The sequence below is a fragment of the Cyclopterus lumpus genome, chromosome 8 (assembly GCF_009769545.1).
Source record: "Cyclopterus lumpus isolate fCycLum1 chromosome 8, fCycLum1.pri, whole genome shotgun sequence".
Lineage (NCBI taxonomy): Eukaryota > Metazoa > Chordata > Actinopteri > Perciformes > Cyclopteridae > Cyclopterus > Cyclopterus lumpus.
The window spans coordinates 2007501-2027613 of NC_046973.1; the positions used below are offsets into that span (position 1 = coordinate 2007501).

General features: G+C 44.6%; 1 protein-coding gene across 1 annotated transcript in view; it reads right to left on the reverse strand.

The window, feature by feature from the left end:
• Window positions 1-7129: 7129 nt before the first annotated feature.
• LOC117735539 (glutamate receptor ionotropic, NMDA 2C-like) overlaps window positions 7130-20113 on the reverse strand; it is a 43822-nt gene continuing 30838 nt past the window's right edge. Inside the window, 6 exon segments of the mRNA XM_034540209.1 lie at window positions 7130-8710; window positions 9746-9978; window positions 11628-11815; window positions 11921-12081; window positions 16983-17212; window positions 19045-19170. Of these exon segments, the coding sequence (XP_034396100.1) occupies window positions 7130-8710; window positions 9746-9978; window positions 11628-11815; window positions 11921-12081; window positions 16983-17212; window positions 19045-19170 (2519 nt within the window).

Consider the following 20113-nt stretch of genomic DNA (forward strand, 5'->3'; position numbering starts at 1 on the left):
CTCCTCGTGGACTTCATACGGTCATAACCACCTATCCTGATTAAAAAAGGATCAATATGACCCCGGAGCGTCTCAACCGACGTGCGGACGACGCAACCCATTTCTTAAGTAATTAAAATATATATATATTATAAAAGTGCTCCGGAAGTCGGGTGATGTATAAAGAGCGTGAAACACAACACACGACTTTCACCCAGGAGACCGTTGTGAAACCAAAATTTAACTTCATTTAATTTATGTAAAAAGGCGTATTTAAAGGTCTTCCAGGAGCTACTACTGCAATATTGTTATATATAAATATATATATATATATTAATATATATATATATATACAGTACACAATATACACAACGTTAACCATGTAATTAAAACTTTAGGTAAGTAAGGAATATGATTTTTTTATGAGATTTCCAAAAATGGTCAAGATTTACAAGAAAAGAAAATGACATATACATATACACAGTATATATATATATATATATATATATATATATATATATATATATATATATATATGTATATATATATATATATATATATATATTTTTTTTTATTTTTATTTTTTAAAGTTGTCTTTAATGACTCACCGTCTGGATGTGGAGTGCCAAGCGGTTTTAAGTCCTACATCCCCACGTTGGCTCGTTGGCTCTCGGTTGCATCATTTAGTTGCGTAACAAAGGTGCCGATCATCAGACATCTTTTAAAGATGACACGTTCGCCTTCTCTGCCTTTTGTATCTGATTTAGTTCTAGAGGTGAAAGTCAAACATCTTTTTCATGTGCCGTTTACGTTATTTCGTCCACCCCCCCACTGCAGTTTTGTGCGTTTTCTTCAGAGCTGTCATCACGCTGCAGTGAAAAGGGGAGTTCAAGAATTCATCAAACAAACGTTAGTGGTGGTCAGGAGAGAGAATGCAGCTTTAACACATGAAGCATAGACTTCTATACAACCAGAGGAGTCTCCCCCTGGTGGTTAGGAGAGAGAATGCAGCTTTAACACATGAAGCATAGACTTCTATACAACCAGAGGAGTCGCCCCCTGGTGGTCAGGAGAGAGAATGCAGCTTTAACACATGAAGCATAGACTTCTATACAACCAGAGGAGTCGCCCCCTGGTGGTCAGGAGAGAGAATGCAGCTTTAACACATGAAGCGTAGACTTCTATACAACCAGAGGAGTCGCCCCCTGGTGGTCAGGAGAGAGAATGCGGCTTTAACACATGAAGCATAGACTTCTATACAACCAGAGGAGTCGCCCCCTGGTGGTCAGGAGAGAGAATGCAGCTTTAACACATGAAGCGTAGACTTCTATACAACCAGAGGAGTCGCCCCCTGGTGGTCAGGAGAGAGAATGCGGCTTTAACACATGAAGCATAGACTTCTATACAACCAGAGGAGTCGCCCCCTGGTTGTCAGGAGAGAGAATGCAGCTTTAACACATGAAGCGTAGACTTCTATACAACCAGAGGAGTCGCCCCCTGGTGGTCAGGAGAGAGAATGCAGCTTTAACACATGAAGCGGTAGACTTCTATACAACCAGAGGAGTCTCCCCCTGGTGGTCAGTAGAGAGAATGCAGCTTTAACACATGAAGCGTAGACTTCTATACGACCAGAGGAGTCGCCCCCTGGTGGTCAGGAGAGAGAATGCAGCTTTAACACATGAAGCATAGACTTCTATACAACCAGAGGAGTCGCCCCCTGGTGGTCAGGAGAGAGAATGCAGCTTTAACACATGAAGCATAGACTTCTATACAACCAGAGGAGTCGCCCCCTGGTGGTCAGGAGAGAGAATGCAGCTTTAACACATGAAGCGTAGACTTCTATACAACCAGAGGAGTCGCCCCCTGGTGGTCAGGAGAGAGAATGCGGCTTTAACACATGAAGCATAGACTTCTATACAACCAGAGGAGTCGCCCCCTGGTTGTCAGGAGAGAGAATGCAGCTTTAACACATGAAGCGTAGACTTCTATACAACCAGAGGAGTCGCCCCCTGGTGGTCAGGAGAGAGAATGCAGCTTTAACACATGAAGCGTAGACTTCTATACAACCAGAGGAGTCTCCCCCTGGTGGTCAGTAGAGAGAATGCAGCTTTAACACATGAAGCGTAGACTTCTATACGACCAGAGGAGTCGCCCCCTGGTGGTCAGGAGAGAGAATGCAGCTTTAACACATGAAGCTTAGACTTCTATACAACCAGAGGAGTCGCCCCCTGGTGGTCAGGAGAGAGAATGCAGCTTTAACACATGAAGCATAGACTTCTATACAACCAGAGGAGTCACCCCCTGGTGGTCAGTAGAGAGAATGCAGGTTTAACACATGAAGCATAGACTTCTATACAACCAGAGGAGTCGGCCCCTGGTGGTCAGTAGAGAGAATGCAGCTTTAACACATGAAGCCTCAGTAACACGTACAGTTTTGCGAGCTACCACACCGGCGCTGGTGGTGGTTCTGGACCTGGTGGTGGTTCTGGACCTGGTGGTGGTTCTGGACCTGCTCCGCGCTCCGAGCCGATCTTAAAGTAATGATGGGTCATGTTGCTCATTGTTTTTTCGTAGTTCATCTCAGCCAATTAGAAAGCTGCAAAACCAGTTTTGAGGTGAGAATGAACCGTACATTTAATGGAAATCTTTTTTTTTTAAACCAGCCCGAGGCTCGTCGCTAACGCTCCCGACTGCAGATTGGCATCAGCGACTCGGCCGCGTACCTCTGACTTCATCTCGATGCATTTCAATATGCCGAGAGAATCAAGAGTGAAATCTTATTCATGAACTCCTCCCTGACTCCAGATGTAATCCTGTCCGGTATTTACGTGGGTCACAATTGTGGGAATGAATTGTCTCGCATTGTCTCTGTGAATCCACACATCGTACACGAGGACGACGTCGCACACAGATCACAGAGTCTTTAATCATGGTGAGAAATGAATTCAAGATCGCTCTGGTCAGTGTAGCATAGAGTGAAAGAGCTCATTCATTCATCTGCAGAGATTCTTTACTTTATAGGGTCCAGTAATGAGTTTATTCAGCTGGGAGTGAGTTCTCACACTTATTAAGTGCTCGTGGCATTAATCTCTCTAACGTTTCCATACGATGCTGCTCTGCAGAGTGATTCTGCTCAGCGGAGCATGCTGAGCAGAACGTTTAACCCAGAATCACCTTCAAGTTATGAGGAAAGCTTTTTGCATGATCCTCGGAACACAACATACGGACAGGTGCATCGGAAGTCTGTTACATAGATATCTATAAAAGGGAAATCTGTGAGAAACAATGCAGTCTTTTCAAAATAAACTTCTGTCTTCACAGGAAACAACTGGTTTATGTTTAGTTTAGGACTCGTTTGGGTCAAATAACTACGATTACAGCTGTTTGTTGTCACGTTGCACCTTTACCTGTGCACTGCTGAGAAGATGCACCATTATTAAGGGCCTATGTTTCCTCACAAGTGATAAATTACGCAAACCGCCTCCTTCTCTATGTCTTCTACTCATTCCTAAAGCTATTAGTAGTTGTGATCTCCGGTAAAAGTGCTTCATCCTCAGAACTTGCACAGTTTTTGGATGCAAAACAGAATCACTCTCAATGATTTGAAGCATGTTGTCTCTTCTATTAAACGTTAAAGATGCCATTAAATTAAATATAAATATAGTTATTAACACACGTGAAGTAACAGAAATATTGATGGCAGACACGAGGAAAAAAGCACCGTGAGACTCTATTAACGGACATAAATGATAGATTTAACCGTACCTTTGACTACTTGTTAATCCCATAATTTATTTTACCAGTCATCTGCAGCGGAGGCCCGTTCTGGATTTCACCAGCAGGTTCTTGTCCCTCGATGGGACTCGTACCCCCGATGAGGAATGAGCGTTTAAGGGTTTTCAAAGAGTCCCAGAGAGCTCCGACTACGCGGTCCTTTTATTAATCGCCATCAGAGACGCAGTCGCCCGGCGTGGCCCGTTGGATATTTGGGGCATCGCAAATAGCCGGTGATATTTTATATCCGGGCGTGTGCAGAATCATTTATCATCTCCACTGCAATCAGCCCCCCCCCCCCCCCATCAAGTCTGCAGGTTTCAGAGAGGAGAGCAGAATACATAAAAGCTTCATCGCTGCACCATCACGTCCCCGTTTGTCTATAAATCACCTAGTTTTCTTTAAATATGGAGTAAACCCACGTAACTCTATTTGAAGTTCCACTGGAGAGCTAAACATCTTTTTATAAAATGATGGACACGAATGTCTAAGATGTGTTGACAGAAACACGGGGCTGAATTTGTTGTTATTATTATTGGCTATGACTTTTTTTAAGGAAGCCTACATGCCTAATTCTATCTCTATAGCTTGGAAGACCTTTCTTCTATCAATTTCCCCTCATGAACTTCTCTTTGGGGGACTTTTTCATCATCGTATGAATAGACGGTGAATGCTGTAAAGATGGGAAATCCTCTTCATTTGTGAGAAATACAAATAATACAAATCAAATTGAAATAACCAGGTACTTGTTGTTTGGCAGGTGTGTTATGATTTTTTTGCTCCTGTGGATGATATTGCACACGTGGCTTCAACACAGCCAGGTGAGTTCAAATAATCATTGTTTCTATATAACATTTAACTGTCTTTTATTATTTCCTCTCCGTGCAGATTGGAGGTAATTGATTCTCCGCTGTCACCGTGACGATCAATAACCCACTCCAGCCGAGGTAAGGCTCTGCTGCCCGACCTCATTCCATAATGCACATTGGAGGTTTTCAGCATAACAAAGTGATAAAATTAGACTACTAATGTTTACAATCAATGCCATGCGCAGAGGAAATGGAGGAGCAGCTGCAATAAATATATATAAATATCTATATCTATATTTATATATATAAATATATATTTATATATAAATGTGTATATATATTTATATATATACATACATATATCTATATCTATATATAGATATTGATATATAATATATATATAACAATATTGCAGTAGTAGTTAAACAGCTCCTGGAACACCTTTAAAAACTAAAAGAGATATATATATATATAATATAAATATATTTGTTATATATATTTATGTATATATATATATTTATATATATATAAATATATATATATGTATATATATATATAACAATATTGCAGTAGTAGTTAGACAGCTCCTGGAAGACCTTTAAAAACAAAAAGATATATATATATAATATAAATATATTTGTTATATATATTTATGTATATATATATATATATACATAAATATATATTTATATATATTTGTATATATGTATATTTATATATAACAATATTGCAGTAGTAGTTAGACAGCTCCTGGAAGACCTTTAAAAACAAAAAGATATATATATATATATATATAATATAAATATATTTGTTATATATATTTGTATATATGTATATTTATATATATATAAATATATATATATATGTATATATTTATATATAACAATATTGCAGTAGTAGTTAGACAGCTCCTGGAAGACCTTTAAAAACAAAAAGATACGTAATAAATCTTTGGGTTAGTAACAGAAGTAAACGGCAGAGACGTCGTATCATTTGTTGTCAAAAAGGTTGAAGGAGGTTTATTTCTTATACACTTACTTCAAGAACAGTACTCTGTATATATGAGTATATATATAATATATAGTGCAGACTGTATACAGTTCATCGAGACACACTCTTGTGTTGGTTCAGTCAATGTCTCTGTGCTTGTGTTAAATGGCTGCTGGCTTGTTATGAATACAGATTTAGTACGTTTGTGTGAAGGAGCCAATGTTCTTCCTCTGGCTGTGGTTTGGCACGTGTATTATGACGCTGATTAAGTTGTATTTCTGCTGTGGTCAATTATGGTGACGGATGTCTGAGTGTTATGGGCTGGATTGGCATTGTATTGTTGTTGTTGTTGTTGTTGTTGTTGTTTTGTAACAAGCCCTGAGGCCATAGTTAATACTCCGTGTCGTCTCCAGGGATGTAACATAGTGTTGGTGTTGCCACATAGTTATTTTCTACAATTTTGGGACAATACTTACAGTTATTCATAATAATAATAATGCTAAGCTAATCTTTGTGCGGTTCTTCCAAAAAGATTCACAGACCTGCAAGCTTAAGTTAATTGATTACGTTAATTGGTTATGGCATGTATTGATAATAATAGAATAATTGATAAAAAACAGCTTATCTGATTCAAACTGTGGTGTTTTTTTTAGTGATTTTTTAATACGCATAACTTAATAATTCTAAATCTTTCAAGTGAATTGGTTGCTCCAGACGTATCCATCTCAGTTCGATGGAGTCGGTTCCTCGAAGCACTTTGCCGGAGCCAAAGGTCTCGACATGAACCGTCCTCCTGCGAGAGTCGGCCGAAATAATGGATTGTGTGTACATTGTGTGCGTCGGTCATTATGTGCGACGCCAGAGCATGTTTAACATATAGATGACAGATGATTCCAGAAGGCCCTTGAGACGACCTTGTTCTTTATTAAAGGGTAACAATGGAAATACACGTGATACCTTTGTATGGCTTTCCCTTTTTTTTAAATCTTCTTTTTAATCCCAGTCAAATTGCTCGAATGACCAACGGAGCAGAACGCCTCAGTGGTTGTGGATTTTAGAAAACGTCTTGAACGACACGTCAGATCACAAAATCATCTTAATAATCTATCTTCTCAATTGAAATTGGTGAGAACCGAAAATGATTTTGACGGGAAAAAAAAGAGAAACGCGCGCAAAAAGAAAAGAAGAGATAAATGTCTCAAGTCTTCGTCAGATTGAGAGGCTACAGTATATTGTCTCCCATACATCTTTCACATAGCAACACAGCATTTAAAAATCCTTTAAATAAACAATCAACGGGTTAAATTCTTACGTATTAAATACTTTTCAACATTGCCGTTTTCTTTTCATTACTATCTTTAAGTCCCAGCAGTATTTTGCTCATCAGTGTCTCTTCTCCGTCGCATGTTCCCACGATATTATTGCACTGATAATTGAGAGTCAACACTCTCAAATACACTATTGGTGTAATTTTTGCTTTAACCAGAGGCTGAGGGGACAACCCCCCCCCCCTCCACCACCCACAGGCATGCCCCTCAGTTCTATGAGCCAAGTGGAGGTCCAGTAAGGATGGGGGCTCAGACCTCAGACTCCAGGCTAGATACCCTGCCCCAGGGCTTTGGCACATAGGGACTGTTGACTCTGCGGGCCACCAGCACCTGCCTCCGCTCCCTGTTCCCAGAGCACGGGTCTTCCCTCTTTCCTGTGCTGTCGTAGGCCCCGAACATGTTGTTGTGGTAGACCACCTGCCTGTCCCCCATGCGAGGCAGCATGGCCGCGTTGTCCGGGCAGTGGCTCGCACAGGGAAACAAGTGGCACATGTCCTTGGAGCTGTCGTAGAACTGGGAGGGTCTCTGGGCCAGTGGCCCCACGTACACCGGCAAGTCTGTGTACGAGTTCAGGTAGGTGGAGTAGTGTCTGTGCACCACCGTGGAGGAGGAGCGGCGCAGGGCGGCGGAGTTCTGCAGGATGGCTTCCCTGTAAGAGGGCAGCCGGGTGGACTCGGAGTACTTGAGCTTCTGCTTGTAGGGGTAGGAGCCCATGTGGGCCGGGTCCAAGTATGCGGGCTCTGCAGACAAGGGGTAGCAGGACAGGTTGTGCCCCAGACTGCCGTACAGCTTGTGGGGCTTTGGGTTGGCCACGACCACACGAGGAAACAGGTCGGGCATGTCTACGCGGCCGGAGGATGCAGACGTGGAGGGCTTTGTTTCATCCACCTGATGGATCCTGTCGTTGCCCCACGTGGCTTTGAGGAACGAGGCGCGGCGGTTGAGCTTGTCCTTCCCCAGGAGCGGTACGTCGTCCATTTCGGGCTCCAGGAAGGACTTCATGCAGGAGTTGCAGCTCGCGCTGCTGCCCGGGTAGTGTCCCGGGGCGGCGACGGGGGCGTGGTTGTTCAGGAGGTGGTTGGCCCTCAATTCGGCAAGGCAGGCTCGAGGTTCATCGTAGTCGCCCCTCGCTCTGGGGTCCGCGGCGTCGAACACATAGCTGTGGGACCGCCTCCTCCGGCTCACGCAGTCAGGCGGGTAGCTGAACTTCCTCCTCAGCGGCCCTTTGTGCTCCACGTAGATGTCGGGCACCTGGAACTCCCTGTAAGAAAGAAACGGGGACGTCGGGTGCCGGACCGGGTTCTCCACATACAGCCTGCTGCTGTGGTGGGGGTTAGAAGCGGCGGCGGAGGGAACGGGGTCCCGCATGGCGATGTGAGGACTGCTGAGGCTGGAGATGGGCAGAGTCCTCTCCAAGACGTGCTGGCTGTTGCGGGCGGGCAGCGTGTAGCGGGGCTTCTCCAGGAGGGGCTGGGTGGTGCAGTCCCCGTAGTGAATGGAGAAGGTGGGCGTGAGGGCCCTCTGAGAGTATGGCGAGTGGTTGTCCGTGATGCTGGAGATGTAGGGCAGACGGCCGTGAGTCATGTCCGTGGTCGTCACTCTGGGCGGCAGGCCGACGCGCACGTTGTCGACCCCTCGCCTGCTCCAGTTCTCTATTGTCTTGGTGGCGTTGTCCAGAGAGTTCTCCACTCTGGCGGAGGACACCATGTCCTTGGCCGTCTTCAGCATCTTGAGCATATTGGCTTGCGTGTAGTTGGCGGTGACGTCCGGACTCGGCATGCTGCCGTTGTGGTCGCTTTGCTCCACTCCATTGAAGCAGCTGTAGATGCCCTGCAGAGAGACAAATAGGGGGAATTAGGATCTCAACCCCAAAGCAGCTTTCGGGGGCGATTTTTGGGCTCCCGTCACATTTTACTCTCTGAGGCCTTGAACATAAAAAAAGGTTCTGCACCACAATGGAAACAGAGCAATCGTGGCTAGAAGCATAGAGAACTCAGACATGTTGTGTGTGCAGAATACCACGGTTATAATGCCATGAATTAAATAAGTAAACACCTTTTTAAACATTGGAATCTCTATATCCAAAAGGTTCTCAATTGCCCACCAGTGTTACCAATGCTGGAACAGAATAGAGGCTCTAGATCTGCTTTATGCATCGAACTATTTAAATGTTTACAACCTCTACTTACATGTGACTGTTGGTCTCAGAGGAGTCCGTCACGGCTTCATGGGTTCACCGTCGAGTAATCCATCGTTTAATGTGTTTTTCACAGGAAGTGGTTCGAGTAATCGGTTTCTTCGGGGGGCGAGATTTAAAATGCGATGACTGCGTGTTGGCGATTGTTTAAAGAGAACGTGCTTTTCAGCCCCGAATGAGTTGCTAAAATCATGCACATCCATTTTCATCCCACCAGCTTTATTTCACTTTCAATGCATCTGTTTGGAAAAACCTAATCTCGCCGACTGACTACTGTCGACACGCAGATGAAGGTTTCTTTTAATGGGGCAATTTAAATTCAATTTCTCAGGGATCACGGCCGTCACAATATTTCAGCAGAGTGATCCGCGAAGTCCTTTTAACTCATTTGGATTTTTATTATCTGTTTTTTTTATTATTGTCGCTGCCCTTGACCTATTATTGCTGGCCGTGTACTCATTTGACTCGCTGCGTTGCCAATATTCGTCTTGAAGGACACCTCAAGAGGAGACTGCAGGCCGTCACATACCTAACATCTCCTGCAACTTCTGTTGGCTAAAAGGGGTCAGCGGATGCTACAAAATGGGACCTAATCCTTGTTTTTCAATGGAAATGACACAAGTCGCACTACCTGGTGCGCAGCATTTCGTGTGTAAAGAACGACTTACTCTGCTGATGGCGAGGAGGAAGTTCAGGCGCTGTGCTTTGCGGACTGAGTGACGTAGTTTCCAGTAGAGCATATGTTCCCAAGCAAACACCAGCAGGCTCAGGCCCATGGCCACGAGCAGCATGTAGAAGACACCCGCCATGTTGTCGATGTCCAGCTTGCTGCTCATCACCTCTTTCTTCTCGTTGCGGCAGATGCCCGTGAGCCAGACGGTCTGCAGCTTCTGGGTGTCACCTGTGAGAAAAATAAACACTTATTTGCATAACAGTAGTATTATTTGGGGGACTTAAGAGAGTAATGAAACAGCCCCCCCCCCGTGAAATTCATTTGCATGGGATAATGACATTTTCTCATATAACCAGCACTCAACTGTACAAGGTCGCTCAGTTCTTCTGTTTGTGATTTAGTGAATGCAGAACCAATCCTGACTGGCTTTTGAGGGGGCTCAGGATGGCGGTTCGATCCCTTCCTGTCCACATGGCGACGTGTCCTTGAGTCAGACACGGAACCCCAATTTGCTTCCCGGGCGCTTTGAACTGAAGCGAAACTACTTATGACGGGTTAAATGTATTTGACGATAAAAAAAAGTTCTTGTCTTTAAGTTAATCTGTGCTGTAGTCAAACATTGGATTTTTGTTCTATTTGACTCTAAATGACCATAATTTACTAAATGAACATCACGCTGTATTGAAGAAGACTTGAAACTAGAGATTGAGACCAAAAACTAATGTTTACAATGTTTACTGAGGAAATAAATCAAGAGAAGTAGAGTCATTTATATAGACTTCTATACAACCAGAGGAGTCGCCCCCTGGTGGTCAGGAGAGAGAATGCAGCTTTAACACATGAAGCATAGACTTCTATACAACCAGAGGAGTCGCCCCCTGGTGGTCAGGAGAGAGAATGCAGCTTTAACACATGAAGCATAGACTTCTATACAACCAGAGGAGTCGCCCCCTGGTGGTCACATGAAGCATAGACTTCTATACAACCAGAGGAGTCGCCCCCTGGTGGCCAGGAGAGAGAATGCAGCTTTAACACATGAAGCATAGACTTCTATACAACCAGAGGAGTCGCCCCCTGGTGGTCAGGAGAGAGAATGCAGCTTTAACACATGAAGCATAGACTTCTATACAACCAGAGGAGTCCCCCTGGTGGTCAGGAGAGAGAATGCAGCTTCAGTATTGGCTTGGCTTCCCTTTCAGACCTGCATGTGTTAGACAGGATAAAGCAACTGATGATGTGCTTAGTGATTAAATCACTAAATAGTAAATATTGTCTCCTTCTTTGTCGACAAAAATACATATTACGTATATATTACGCAATGTGCTATACTATTCCTCTTACCATCTATTGCATATTTCTGCCAAAGGTGACCAGGCTTTAGCTCGAGGCTTTGAAATAAGTTGCCTGAGGAGCTTCGGTCGACAGAACAACTGTCACGCTTTCCATCATCTCTTGAAACAGGGTGACACGACATGCATTTATGACGCGTCGTTACTATAATACCCTATAATTATTCCCATTTCCCCCCTTGCTGCTTTCTTTATTGTACCATTACAGTACAATATGAATAGCTTTTTCTTTCTCCCCCCCTTATCGTTTCTTTTCCATTCATTCAAGTTCATGGACAAAGTGTAAATCCAGTTATTACAGCATTTAGAGAGGAAAATAATGAACCTTTTAGCTGTTAACCGACTAATGCTGTCAGTTAAACAGTTACAAAATGTTCATGGGTTATCTTGCAGCTGGGTGGCTTGTTAGGTACTTCAACCACAGCTTGGCGTGGTTGTGTGCACGGCCCCGATGGTTAACGATTGGTAAACAGGGCTCGGCCATCCGTCAGAAATTTGCATTACTGGCAATAGATATGAAGGATTTACCGTCGGCCAGGAACTGGAGCAGGGCCAGGTCGATGAGGCGTTTCCACCGCGAGTCCTTCTGCAGGGCGATGCCGTATCCAGTCGTGGCGAACACTTTCCCGCTGCCAATGGTCACCAGCTTGCAGCCCTCGTCTTTGCCAGCCATGTAATTCAGCACAGCAGCATCGTAGATAAAGGCATCCAGTTTCCTAGCAAGAGAAATTAGTTTTACTCAAAAACGGCTCTCCGTTCCTCACTGAATATAAATATATATATATGTGCATATATTTGTACGAGCCTTGGCTGACACCTACGCTGTTTTGAGGCTGTTGAGGGCATCCTCCACTCCCTTCTGGTTGTATTTGACCATGTGGGAGTGCATCTCGGGGTAGTTGCTCCTTATGTTGCGCTCCGTGCTGCCATTTGGGACCGTACCAAAGCGGAACGGAGGGTACTGCTCCTGGGGCTTTTGAAACTGCCGAGAGGGGTAGAAGCAATTGGATTGATAGTGACAAGAATGATTATTGAGTATTATTACATTTGTTTTGAAGACGTAACCAAATTGTAGTTTATTCCATCAAGCAGATGGATGAATCGTGGCTTTGTTACGCTGCACTTTATCTGTAATTTAGAAGATAAACACCAGAAAAGCTTAACGGCCACAATTTGGAGGAAAAAAGCTAGAAATGTATTAATGCAATGGCACTTGCCACTCTGCTATTTTTGTGATTTCTGTCTTAACTCCCAAGTGCTTTTGCGCTAGTTATCCCGCTGGCCTCTTGCTCTATTAATTTACACATCTAACGCTATAATTAAAAGACCAAACACTCCAAGACACTGTGTCTAAAGGAATCCGAATATCCTCGTCTGCAGTAGGAAATGAACATTTCACCCTTTTGGCTGTGGGGAAAACCATATGCATTTAATTAGCTGTGAGGACAGAGAGTGAGACAAGTGCAATCGACAAAACCGCTCTTTCTAATTAACCTTATGCAAATATGTCCTCAGTACATTAGCAGAGAGAACATTTGAGCTGGAGTTTGCATTACGAGAAAAGGGGTCACGATCATATCCATACAGCTTGAAAATGAAGCAGACCTCTCCTGCATTCTGGTATCAAGCCTTGAGGGATCTCTCATGTGGTATACGGATGGTACTTGATACGATTTTATCGATTCTGATTCCGTTATCCTCTTATTTAATTTATTTATGGATTCCCTCGTTGACTTCTGATAAAATTGCTGGGTTGAAATTGAGTACAGGGCTCCAGACTTTAACCATCAAATGTTCTTTATCTATTGTATTAGTTAGAAAGTAAGTACTTTGATTGAAAATAATCTGGGGATTAGTAGTTTCATTTATGTATAATAAACTGCTTTGAGCTAGTTAGAGGTAAAACTTAGTCTACACAAAGAATCACACAAAAACACCACTTTTAACTTTTAATCATCTAAAGAAATCTTCTCTTTAAAAAACCCTCTTTAATATCTGTCTTTTATTGCTGTGAAAACATCTTCAAACAACTGGTATTTATTAAGGTTTCTAACTTTCTTTCTAGCCGTTAGCTCTGTTATGTAGCGGAGCAGGATGCTAACAGCTAACGGTACCTAGCTCGCCTTCCTCCGACTTTAACACAGATGTGTTGGCCACATTGTGGCTTCATTAATGGGTTTAATGGGGGTCTAATGGGAGTTTCCCCTCAAGCTAACGAGCGCCACACTTCCTCTCAGCCACGGCTCCCCAACCAACCAAACATCGACAAGAGCAACCAGTTCCCGTCATGACATGACTCGGGTTGATTGATGGGACAAAGACAGGATGCAAACCGATGTCGTTCAACGCTTTTAAACCATGTGACTACCGTTTGAAGCGTTGGCCCGAGCAGCTAACGCCGTCTTCCTCACGTCCGTCCACCTCGCCGGTTGAAGCTCCCTCGCTATATTACACAGAGACGCAGGGTGACCAGACGTCCGGAGTGTCAATGCCCAGTCCTTGTCCTCCGTTTTGGAGCTGGGCCTAAAGAGCCGTGCTAGGCTTATGTTAGCTTCTAACCCTATATGATTGGTTAAAAACGTAAACAAGGCTCCGCGTGCTGGCTACATATACACGCTGTAAGGTTCACCGTGCTGTAAAGCACCACTGTGGCGTGAAGGTGGACCGAGAGATATTTAGTGATTGGCCCACAGCTCAGGGGATGATGTGCGGCCCAACTAAAGCCCAGGCTTTGTGTGCGGAGGTCCTAGCGCCCTACTCTGTACAGGTGCATACAGATGACATCAAAGCAAACAAGTTTATTATTTATTATTTATGTGACCTGTGATTTAATTTGCACATTTTAAGTCCACACATGCTTTGTGGCACTCTTTAAAAGATTCGTCTCTGGTCAGTTTTTGAACACCACAATGTATTGAATAAATACAAACACTTGTTGACTCTTTAAGACTGTTCTTTCCTCTTCCGTTACACACGCATCATGTAGCAGTCACACACATGTATTGTAGAGGGGAGCGCGCCAGAGTCCTATTATTATAGCAATTATTCACAGCCTCACAAAATACCGCATGGTGTCCTCCTTTGTGGTGTCATGGTTACGGTCACCCTAACAGAGGCGCCGGATGGAAAGAGGTCGGCCGCCGTCGTAGGCACCATGACGTGTTACCACGAGGGACTTCTAAGTGAAGTGTCTCTTCTGCGGGGACGAGGTAATCATCTTCGTCCCTCCTCTGATACAAGGTCACCCTCCGTGGCTCTTTGTCTTGTACCTCATTTACATTTACTTAACCTGACGGGGTTCTGCACAGCTGGACAAACAGCAGTTCAACCCCCCCCCACCCGCTTGTCCTCCGCGCCCGCCGTGCGGCACGGCGCTCAATAATCTACGGGGGCTGGCTGTCGGTGACGACTCCGGCTTCTTTCCTCCTGCAGAGCGGCGTTAATGTGTAATGAGATGGGGAATTGTAAACGACTTTGCCAGAATCCTAATGAGCGGTGGACAGCTCGGTCTTTTTCCTCAAACGCCTCTTTAATCCCCTTCAGTTGCCCGCGAGCAAAGACTCTAGAAACCGTCTCCCGGTGCTGGCAGTTTGACACGGATCTCCTTGTCAATACTCCTCTGAAACACGTCCTCAGGCCAGAAGCAGAAGATGATACCCAAAAATGTATAATCTGCGGCTCCCCAGAAAATCCACTTATTATGTATTACATTTCGTCGGCTTTTCACCGACAACTCTATCCAAAGAATCCGGGGATGTAATTCAATTTCACCACTTACTCTTGTATTAACTCTTTTAAAAAAAAATGTTTTTTATGTTTTTGCGGGGAAAGGGAGAAAGTCACAGGCGTGACATTGTTTCATTCTGGATGTTTGCATTGCACAGCTCCCCCTCACGCTGTTTACACACTGTTTAGACCACTAAGTGTACATCAAACACAACAACACACACACAAGCTGAGTCTACACTGAGTCTACACTGGGTCTAAACTGGGTCTACACTGAGTCTAAACTGGGTCTAAACTGAGTCTAAACTGAGTCTACACTGGGTCTACACTGAGTCTACACTGGGTCTAAACTGAGTCTACACTGAGTCTACACTGGGTCTACACTGAGTCTACACTGGGTCTAAACTGAGTCTACACTGGGTCTAAACTGAGTCTACACTGGGTCTAAACTGAGTCTACACTGGGTCTAAACTGAGTCTACACTGGGTCTACACTGGGTCTAAACTGTGACTAAACTGAGTCTACACTGGGTCTAAACTGAGTCTACACTGGGTCTAAACTGTGACTAAACTGGGTCTAAACTGAGTCTAAACTGGGTCTACACTGAGTCTACACTGGGTCTACACTGAGTCTAAACTGGGTCTACACTGAGTATAAACTGGGTCTAAACTGGGTCTACACTGAATCTACACTGGGTCTAAACTGAGTCTACACTGGGTCTAAACTGAGTCTAAACTGGGTCTAAACTGGGTCTACACTGAGTCTAAACTAGGTCTAAACTGGGTCTAAACTGTTTAAGCTGGGTCTAAACCGAGTTTGTACTGGGTCTACACTGGGTCTACACTGAGTCCACACTGTGTCTACACTGTGACTAAACTGAGTCTACACTGGTTCTACACTGGGTCTACACTGGGTCTAAAATGGGTCTAAACTGAGTCTACACTGGGTCTACACTGAGTCTAAACTGGGTCTAAACTGAGTCTACACTGGGTCTAAACTGGATCAAACTGTTTAAGCTGGGTCTAAACCGAGTCTACACTGGGTCTACACTGGGTCTTAACTGTGTCTAAACTGTGTCTAAACTGAGTCTACACTGGGTCTACACTGAGTATAAACTGGGTCTAAACTGAGTCTAAACTGGGTCTAAACTGAGTCTACACTGGGTCTAAACTGGGTCTAAACTGTTTAAGCTGGGTCTAAACTGAGTCTACACTGGGTCTACACTGGGTCTTAACTGTGTCTAAACTGGGTCTAAACTGAGTCTAAACTGAGTCTACACTGGGTCTAAACTGGGTCTAAACTGAGTACACTGGTTCTAAACTGAGTCTACACTGAGTCTAAACTGAGTCTAAACTGAGTCTACACTGGGTCTACACTGGGTCTAAACTGAGTCTAAACTGAGTCTACACTGGGTCTAAACTGAGTCTAAACTGGGTCTAAACTGAGTCTACACTGGGTCTACACTGGTTCTAAACTGGGTCTAAACTGCGTCTACACTGGGTCTAAACTGAGTCTAAACTCTGTCTACACTGAGTCTACACTGGGTCTAAACTGTGTCTAAACTGTTTAAGCTGGGTCTAAACTGAGTCTAAACTGTGTCTAAATAGAGTACACTGGTTCTAAACTGAGTCTACACTGGGTCTAAACTGAGTCTAAACTTAGTCTACACTGGGTCAAAACTGATTCTACACTGGGTCTACACTGGGTCTAAACTGAGTCCACACTGGGTCTAAACTGATTCTACACTGGGTCTACACTGAGTCTACACTGGGTCTAAACTGAGTCCACACTGGGTCTAAACTGATTCTACACTGGGTCTAAACTGATTCTACACTGGGTCTACACTGGGTCTACACTGAGTCCACACTGGGTCTAAACTGATTCTACACTGGGTCTAAACTGTGTCTAAACTGAGTCTACACTGAGTCTAAACTGAGTCTAAACTGAGTCTACACTGAGTCTACACTGAGTCTAAACTGAGTCCACACTGGGTCTAAACTGATTCTACACTGGGTCTAAACTGTGTCTAAACTGAGTCTACACTGGGTCTAAACTCAGTCTACACTGAGTTTACACACCCAAACTAGACCACTTTGTGTACATCAAACACAACAACACAACAACACACACACCCACAGGAGTGACAAAGCGCTGCACCTTTTTGTCGCTCAGCCCGGAGACGGTGTCGATGTACTGCTCCTGGATCATGAAGGCGGCCAGGTTGGCCGTGTAGGAGGCCAGGAAGATAACGGCGAAGAAGGCCCAGACCAGGACCATGATCTTACTGGTGGTGCCCTTGGGGTTCTCGATGGGGACCGAGTTGTTGAAGACGATTCCCCACAGCAGCCACACGGACTTCCCGATGGTGAAGGTAGGACCTCCGGGCTCTAGAACGAAGACGCACGGTGGACAACGTTTGGAGGAGATACACTCATCGCTGTGCACGTGGACTTACCCAGAAGACAGAATGATAGCAATAACACGCTGTTTTGATGTACAGCCTCCATTGAAAACGTCACTCTTGGTTAAGTTTAGAGGAAAGTCATGTGATGCTCACTGCTCTGTATTCTCATGAGTGGAAGAGCTCCATTGTGAGGCAAACATGAGTTTAGGTGATTAAAAACATTAGAATAAATGACCAAAGCTGCTCCTTTTAGTTCATGTTCTCTAATGCAAATGACATCATTTGCTAAACAATGTTATCAAAGAGCTTTGAGTACCTATGCTCTGCTTATTTTGTACTTATTTTGGTCACACTTTTGCATTTGGATTAGTCGACGTGAGAATTGATTCGTGATTCCTGATGAATTGTTTGGTGGAAAAAAAGAGTACAAACAGGCTCCTTGTTGTTTATTTGTGTTTAACAATAATCACAACCGTACGGTTTTATTTTAGTATTTGTCATCTCCAGTGAAAACATCTCCCTCCAACAATGACACTAGGCGTTAGCTTCGTTATTTAGCTGCGCAGGACTGCGCTGCCCACTGGCTGCTAACGTGCTAACGTGCTAACTAGCTCTCATCCTGCAAATGCATTGTTCATAACACGGGAACAAGGAATACATAGGGTGGGACCCCTCGGGTGTATTAGCACCGCGTGTTCTTTAAGAAGAATTAAAGGTCATAGAGGTATGCAAGTGTAAGGAATTGGACGACTAGGAACGGGTTTTCAGTGGGAACTGATTCTTGATTTGAAGAGGTTTGACTAAACTGGGTCTAAACTAGGTCTAAACTGAGTCTACACTGGGTCTACACTGGGTCTAAACCAAGTCTAAACTGGGTCTAAACTGAGTCTAAACTGGGTCTAAACAGGGTCTAAACCGGGTCTACACTGGGTCTAAACCAAGTCTAAACTGGGTCTAAACTAGGTCTAAACTGGGTCTACACTGAGTCTACACTGGGTCTAAACTGAGTCTGCACTTGTTCTAAACTGGGTCTAAACTAGGTCTAAACTGGGTCTACACTGAGTCTACACTGGGTCTAAACCGAGTCTAAACTGAGTCTAAACCGAGTCTAAACTCTCTGTACTGGGTCTTTCTGAGATCCAGTGCTGTGTGTGTTTTTGTTACCACAAATCAAGCTGTTGAAACTTTGACAAAAGCTGGATTAAGATGTTTTTTCTTTCCCAGTGCCAATCGGCCCCACTGGGTATGCTGGTGTTACTGGCGTAGTATTCCAATGCAGAAGGACTTCTGGAGGACAATAAGACACAGCGACTTGTTTGGTCGCACGTATAAACCAACATGTAAACAACCAACATGTAAACAACCAACATGTAAACAACCGGTTTGATGTTGCTCCTGCAGCGAGAACGTTTTGACCTTTTTGCCTCGACGTGTTGGCATCTCGCACGCTAAACACCCCCGAAAATACAGGAAAAAACCCGAGTCGAGAAGCAGCGGCGTGAGCGAAGCCTCTCTGACCTTCGCCCATTACGAGATGCTTTATAGAACCACGCGGCTCCCAAATGAAACCGCGGCATCTCAATATCACAGACATCGATCCAATATGTGGCGCGCTGTAAATAAGGCTTCGATTTCACGGGTTCTCTAAATCCTCTCGATAGCTCACGACTCCACCGCTCGTCACCTCCGTATGTGGAGGTTCAGGGAGGCCAATGTTGAAAATTATATTTATTTAATCACTTATAATACTTTTAGAAATATATAAATAAATTAATATGCAGGTTATGTGCTGACTAACGGGTGGGGGGGGCTCACCTTTGGCGCTGACCAGGCTGCGGTTGTACCCGACCGGACTGCAGTACTCAAAGACGAAGACCGTGACGGCCACGACCGTCAGACACATGACGAACATCATCACCCAGACCGCCGGACTGTAGGGTTCTACAGGGGGGAGGGGGAGGAGAGGAGGAGGGGGGGGAGGAGGAGGGGAGGAGGAGGAGGGGGAGGAGGAGGAGGGAGGAGAGGAGGAGAATGAGGAGGAGAGGCAGGGAGGAGAAGGAGGAGGAGGGGAGGCGAGGAGATGTAGAGGAGAAGGAGGAGGAGGGGAGGAGGAGGGGGGGGAGGAGAAGGAGGAGGAGGAGGAGGAGGAGGAGGAGGAGAGGGGGAGGAGGAGAAGGAGGAGGAGGAGGAGGAGGAGGAGGAGGGGGAGGAGGAGGAGGAGGAGAATGAGGAGGAGGAGGAGGGAGGAGAGGAGGAGAATGAGGAGGAGGAGGAGGGGAGGAGGAGGGAGGGAGGAGAAGGAGAGGAGGAGAGGAGAAGTAGAGAGGAGGAGAAGAAGGAGGAGAGGAGGAGGAGGAGGAGGAGGAGGAGAGGGGGAGGAGGAGGATGAGGGAGGAGGAGGAGGAGGGAGGGAGGAGGAGGAGGGGAGGAGGAGGAGGAGGAGAATGAGGGAGGAGGAGGAGGAGGAGGAGGAGGAGAGGAGGAGGAGGAGGAGGAGGGGGAGGAGGAGAAGGAGGAAGAGGAGGGAGGAGGAGGAGAAGAAGAGCTCAATGTTTAAACCTCATCAACAGATAAGATCGATAGTTACTTTATTAAACCCGCAAGGGGAAATTTTTTTGCTACAGCGCCATTTATACAAACAGGTAAGCAATAACATCTTTAAAAAATAAGATAAAAATACACTATATATATAAAAAATGTACAAATTTTACGCGTTTTACATTTACAATGTCATTCTTTTACCTCCCTGAAGGTACAATATTCGAGGGTTTTTATGTGATTTTACTGTGAAAGTGTTATTGTTCTATTGTTTTATTCATCAGGGTCAATGTCTATTTATTAATGAAAGCATCTGTTGACCCTGGCAAAAAATAAACAAACGCAC